At 35.4% G+C, this 7316-nt stretch overlaps 1 protein-coding gene across 1 annotated transcript; it reads left to right on the top strand.

Annotated features, from left to right (window-relative positions):
* Positions 1–966: 966 nt before the first annotated feature.
* LOC149777136 (stromelysin-3-like) lies at positions 967–4188 on the top strand. Its single transcript, XM_089942768.1, has 3 exons — positions 967–1464; positions 2210–2349; positions 3779–4188. Exons 2-3 carry the CDS (start codon positions 2217–2219, stop codon positions 4078–4080), a joined length of 435 nt encoding a protein of 144 aa, XP_089798894.1. The 5' UTR covers positions 967–1464; positions 2210–2216; the 3' UTR covers positions 4081–4188.
* Positions 4189–7316: the final 3128 nt, after the last annotated feature.

Below are 7316 nucleotides of genomic sequence, written 5' to 3'. Positions count from 1 at the left end.
TTGCATAATCTTCCTTGTTAAAAATCTTGTAAATTCACAATACAATTATGTAAAATTTGGTATCAAGCATAAACTATCGTGTTTTTGTAATTATTTAGATGCCAAAATAAAGATATATCTGCCAAAATTAGCACTTAATAGATACTGCGGGAGAGACTGGAGTTATTGACTTTGATATAAGAAGCACATTTGCTAAAATTTAATTTATTGTTAACTTTAGAATTCCGTATTTTGTTTAGTTCAGGAATTGTAGAATAGCAAAAGTTTAGTTTCAGTGCATCCAGGTTGAGGAATTTTATAAAAATATGACATGTTCTTGATTAAATCTTCAGCAACCAAAATCCATTATTTTATCAGGCTTCGACATTATTTACATGTAAATTTGTCTTCTTTTTTAAATCTGTGATTATAAAATGACATAACATCACGAATCACGGGGAATTTGAATCGCTAATTTCCTTGACTCCAAAACAGGTTTGAACATCTTTTTTGTTAGTTCTGTACAAGTGTCAGATAACGTACTTGCAAAACACGGATTTATCGTGTTTTGTCACGTGGTATCAGTCTAATAATTTCATTGGATTAACATTTTAGATGTATAATAATGTTTAAATATGTAACATATAATTCCACACGACATTACAAATGAAGTCGTAGCATCATGCAAATGACAGAAGCATCCGAATGCATTCTAAAGCCATTACACAACACTGTTCTGCGGCTTCGTTAAACAGAATCAGTATTTCTCATTATGCGATAAACATAGTTATACAGATGTGTTGATTTTAAAATAAATAAAGACTTTTTTCCTCATTACGATTTCCAGCGTTCAGAATGTTTAGGCCCTTTTGAATTGTTTAGTTGATACCAGTATGAAACCAAATTTATATTTAAGCCACGCCTACCTGCACTACTTTTTTATATACTGAATGAGGGCTATATTTAGAATCTATGATCACTCAAACTCAGACTTCTTACGTAAGATTTTAATAATGAACTAAATAGTGGACCTTTGGTTAAACTAATGAGATGTCATTGCTAATGCTACAGCACACTGTCTCAGAGCAACAAGTATTCAAACAGTGAGTAACGACGGATTTGAACTTCGTCGCATAATGTAAGTCATTGATCACCGTAATGAAAATTCAGTAATACGTTACAACAAGGACTGTTCATCCACTCAGAAGTGTCAAAATAGTGAGACTCTGTCATCCTTTACAAGTCGACAGTTAATTTCTACAGCCCAAGAAGGTCGTCCCGAGTGATAGCGTATTGTTGTCACGTTTGAATTTTGTGGAAAATACACATTTCCGTCTCTCCATGTCATAGGATGCCCAATTCAGTACAAAAACGTGTCATGTCTGCGGGATTTGTGTCAAATTCCTCATTTATTAACCGTGTATTCCAATTCACAGGATACAAGGATAATGAAACAAATTAAACTGACATCAAACACTTTACCAGGTAACATCTTCCAGCTGATCTGAGTTGTAAATTGACGTCAACTGACGAGCTTTTTCTGATATGCTGTATATATATTGGGCCTTTTTCAATGAAATTCAAAATATGATTAATTAATAGGATGTAATTAAATCATGTGTTTATTTAACTAGTTATGCTGTCGAATTTAAGTAAATGGATTGTCTGTTTATTTTATTTCTAAATTCATCAAAGTATGAACAGAGAAAAAAACATTGCTTGTTTGGGCATGTTTGTACAGTGACTTGTCGGTTCAGTATTCGTTGAATTTAAGAAAATAAACATCCCTTAAACGTTCTCTGTGATCATGGACGAACACACACACACATTGTACACAATTCATTGCATAAGCAAAGAAGGCGGTGATTTAAACTTCGTACATTTCTTACGACTGCTTCAGAGCTAATAGACCTGGAAGTTTGTAGTAAATTTTGAATCGAGAGCTAGACATTTATATCAATGAAATGTTTGTTTTGATCAATGAATTTTAACATTCAAACCCGACCATTAAATAAGTCATATTTAGACCTGTATGTGGAACGTTCGTGAGTACAGATTGGCATAATTTGATTTTTGACACAAGTCAGTCGGTGTAAGCAAGCAAACGTATCAAATATTTGAAAGGCAAGAACTCGTGAATATATCATGAGTGTCGATGAAATCGAACCAGGAAATGTTCAGGGCACTATATTAGGAAAGGATTTGCCATTATGTTTAACTTAAATTTCAGGGACGCAATGGATCGAGCTTTCAACCTCTGGGCAAGAAAAACACCACTTCGCTTTGTATATCAGGAACTAGGCACAACTGATATGAACATTAAATTTGCTACTGGGTATCATGGAGATGATGGCCGATTTGACGGCCCTGGTAAGACTTGCTCACTACCAATACATGTACTTCGTGCATCCCAAATCACTGGATATTTTATCCACCACCTACCACTCTCTCTCTCTCTCTCTCTCTCTCTCTAGAAAGTGCCCCGGACCTATTTTGTCTCCCTTTATTCCTTACTTTCTTTGGTCAAGGTTTTAAGTAAGTCATCGAGCCGGATGCGTAACGCATACATTGTTTAATACTAAGCGTGTTCATATTCTTAGTTGCATTTGTCAATTTGTTTTGCATATACATCTGTTCTATGGTTTGTATATACATCTGACCTTTGCTTTGTATAGAGATCTGATTTATGGTTTGTATGAATACCTTGGATATGGTTTGTATAGACATCTGATCTATGGTTTGCATGGATACCTTACATATGGTTTCGATAGACATTTGACATATGGATTGTATAGACACCTGAACTATGGGTTCTATAGACATCTTCACTTTTGGTTGGTATAGACTTCCATCCAATTGGTTTAGATGGAGACCTTACATATGGTTTGTATAGACATCTGACTTGTGGGTTATATAGACATTTGGTATTTGGTTTGTATAGACATCTGAACTTCTGGTTGAATAGACATTTAGTTTTTGGTTTGTATATACATTTGACCTTCTGGTTGTATAGACATCTTCACCTTTCATTTGTTATGACATCTTGACCTTTGGTATGTGTAGACAGCTTTATCTTTGGAAAAAAATGTATCTAGAATAATATTGCCACATTAACAGTTGATCAGCCAGGAACCGATAAACATAATCTTTGAGTGGACTTCATTTCAATGAAGATGAGATGTTATTACAAAAGAGTTCAGAAACTACATCGTTTAAGTGAAAGGAATTATTTTTGTTTTCACTTTGTATATGTGTTAAAAATCATTGTATGTAGATGGATGGATGGATGAATTGGTGGATGTTTACGAAGATAAAAATATATATTCTTATTCTTATGCACGTTTCTCAATAACAAACTAAATATCTTTGGATATATTATGAGGTGTGATTTTGTCCATGATGCATAGGGGCAGGTCCAGAAATATGGTTTAGTATCGTTTGGAGGTAAGGGTTAGGCTGGGTGTAAACTTGTTGGCGAGAGGTCTATGGGAGTAACCTCCCTAAGTGGGGTACCATTGAAAAGCCCCGAAAGCTCCTGCATTTGAAGCATAGCAAGGCATAACATTATACCTCTATCAAAATTTCTGTCCGAAAAGCTCGGTTAGTTTGGCATTCAGCTTATTTTAATGGGGGAGGCAACAGCTCTCTCTCTCGCCTTGCTTTATTATACACTTAAAATTCTATGTTTAAAACGTATGCCTGTTATCCATTGAATTGGACCGTAGTATATCAACTATATTCTGTGGCTTTGTTCAGTAAACCAATATTTCTAATAGCTTCTATTTTGGTTTATTTCCAGGGGGTACGTTAGCGCATGCGTACTTCCCAACAGCCGGCGAAATCCATTTTGATGACCAGGAGACATGGTTGCTGGGTGCTAAGGCTGAGAAGGCAGGCACAGAACTCTACATCGTCGCAGCACATGAATTTGGCCATGCCCTAGGATTGGAACACTCCAATATCCGTGGCTCTCTAATGGCTCCCACCTATTCTTACTCCTCAAATCTGATGTTAAATTGGGATGACGAAAACGCTATTCAGAGACTCTATGGCAAGCCGTACTTTAAACGAAAAAGTGCTTGGTGGTTTCTAAGAAAGTGACCCATATCTCCACGTGACAGTTTGTCGGACATCATGTACTGTATTATCGGACCAAAAGCTTAATGACGCCATATTTCAATAATTGTTTTATTATTTATTTTTAATTATAAAAAGCAAACAATTTTCCGAAAACCGTACGTGATTTGTGTTCGAAACTTTAACTATTCAAACTGATTCTGAAATACTGAAAAGGAAATCACAAAGAACAAAAATATCTCCCTTGGGTTTCGATCTCGAGACCACTGTCATTATAGGCTCAATTATTATATCGATTGAGCCGGTCTCATTACCAGGAAATTTCAGCTGACCATTGGAAATACATTTACGGATGTAACACCCACCCACCCATTCGCGTTCTGAAGGCAGATATTATTATGAAGTCGGCAAAACGCATTAAATTATAATTATGCAAAGTGTGTCTTTGAAAGTTGTTTATGGTTTTTTAAGAAGTTGAAAGATAGTTTCTGTGAAAGATATGAAAACATGTTGTCCTGTTAAATTTGTATTATTGCATTGTGAAAGCCGGTGTCTATATGGATATCAATAAATAACAGCTTCGTTGTCCGTTAAGACTTACAGTTCTTAACAGGATGCATAAATACATATGTTTTCACGACTCTACAAGCAACAGTATCCCAGAAACTGAGTCAAATGCACAAGAGTCATTGATAATTTCAACGGAAAAGGTAGATGATACGAAACGCGTCCAAGAAATTTGAAGAACCACATGTTGCAAGAAATATTCAATTTCCTCTTTTACTATACAAATTATGATTGTGGGTGAGAAGAACATAAAGGTGTTGAGAAAGATAGAGATTGTATACATGTCATTTTTATATCGATGGTTATTTGTGAATAAACAACTACAACTGAGTATTACTTATTGTATATTGGTATGTTATACACTGTATTTTGAACCTTTAAAATTTGCCGGAAACCAAACGTAATGAACTAATGTACAGAAAATTATGCTGCGAGGGAGAGTAGTTATATATGGGGAAAGGGGTGAAATAGTAATTAACATCATCTAATTTTTAAGCTTTATAACTGTTACTATTAGGAATATAACGGGAATTTAACATGTGGCAGACGATAAAACCTCAAAAGGGAATTTAACATTAAGGGGCGGGATCTGTCTCTAGGGAAAAAGTGTTAGAACTGGTTGACTTTAATACGGGAATGATTATAATACTGACAGCTCATTATAATATTGTTAGAGCTCTAATGGAGCTATGCTGTTACTGTTTGGGAAGTTGTTATCCTCAGATTGCACACATGCTATCCAACACGCTTTGTGTCTTTTACTGACGCCTAGTAGATATATGAATATATCCTATATTTAAATATAAAGTATCACCTACACATCAGATCATGCTGAAAGTAACGGTAAATTTGCATCTACTGTAATGATGATTAAGGAGATTCACATTGGGGATCGAACTCGTAATAGTAACAATATATTGGTCGTGACTATGTGTTACGAAAAGTCATAAATTGACACAGACTTTAGCAAATACTGAAAATTAGCTGAAATATGTTTACGATTTGCCCTGCACTAAAATGTAGTACTACAAAATTTGTAAATTATAATGCACATTGGCGGAAACTATGAACATTATTTTAAATTGATTTAGACTGAAAGTAGTTGTAAAATTATCAATCTGGTCTAGTCTTCAGCGGAGACTGAAACAATTCTGGAAATTTGTCAACCATATTACCCAGACAAAAATAGTACTACACTTCCGGATATGTAACAAGATTGAGCAGAGACTAGGAAAGATTAGTGGATGATAGGATTGTATGGTCTAGACTGACATTAGAACTAAGGTTCCCAAATAGTAATGGACTTTAAGCAGGGTCAAGAAAAGATCCAGAACTCATGTAGAGCACATGAGAGCTGTCATTTTAATCAGCTATGTGCTTAGACTATGTACACGTATGATATATAAATCAATTTCAGCTACAATAAATGATTGTAGCATAGAGATATAAACATTTTCACCATTGTGCATATCGCAAATGCAAGCAACTTCATCTGATATATGTTACTCTGTCTGAAGGACATAATATATCTAGCGGCACCTTAGCAGAGACTAAAGAAATCCGACTTACTGTAAAAGATGCCTTTACCAAAAATAGCATTCTAATCTTTGAGACTGAAAAAGTCGAATACGTTCTTAAAATTTTGACTTACACTAAATGTATTATTAAACTTTTGAACCTCATAAGGATATTAGCGGATATTCAGGGATACATTCCTGAGCATACAACAATTGTCTAAAGAATTTCGGCAAACTTAAAAATTATTGTAAAGGTAAAATTGTCAAATTGACGCGTTTTCCTAGTAAAAATGACACAAAACATATCGATGACTGCAGACCGAAGTTCCGAACAAAGCTGGTCCAGGTTTATAGGGTGGAAATGTTCCTGTCTCCCTTGGTCTGGAGTAAAATAAAAGCGATACACAAAGTATATACTCTTCTATAACCGTCGTACGAAATACCGTAGCTGTTTTGGCTCCTAGTTGTCCCATGGATTCAAACAGTGAAATTAGATTTCGAGTAATATTTTGTGTTCTTGGTTTCATTCCGTACGTCAAGATATTGTTCACATCCGCTTGGTACAGAAAAGCGTCCACGTTGCTGCTCACTGCTCTCTCGTGTAAATCCACCTCGCTGAACAATGCGTGAAATTACTGACTGGACCTACTCTGTTGTCGGCTCCTGAACTGATGTTGTCCACAAGAAGAACTTTGAATTTCAGGCGCAAGTAACTGTTATTTGGATCGATGTAAATATATTTTAAGAGGGCAAGAGATGGCATATATATATTTGTTGTTAAGTCTATAGAGGAGATGTACGACAAGAAAGTCTTCTTACCACGTCCTTCCATGCATTGTTAATACATGTGCCATAAAGAATCCGCTGGTAAATGAAATTCAAGAAATGGTGTAACACACACACACACACACACACACACACACACACACACACACACCCGTACAACACACCATACATCATCCAATTTGTTTAAACTCTGTAATCTGCTAAGTCTTGAACATTGTCAGTGACCTTCTCCCACTTGTTTATACAACAATGATGCCTGACGTCGTGGCATGGCACTGCTTAGTATGTCTTCGCAGTTTATAAACGTCTGACCATTTGAACACTTTCAAAGTAAAGAGTATTCTTATAGCGTTCAGAAAGAATGAATTAAACGTTTATGTCTTTTGGGAT

The sequence above is a fragment of the Sinohyriopsis cumingii genome, chromosome 18 (assembly GCF_028554795.1).
Source record: "Sinohyriopsis cumingii isolate HCF-2022 chromosome 18, ASM2855479v2, whole genome shotgun sequence".
Classification (NCBI taxonomy): domain Eukaryota; kingdom Metazoa; phylum Mollusca; class Bivalvia; order Unionida; family Unionidae; genus Sinohyriopsis; species Sinohyriopsis cumingii.
Note: the sequence above shows the minus strand (reverse complement) of the source record. Positions and strands in the feature narration are given on the sequence as shown.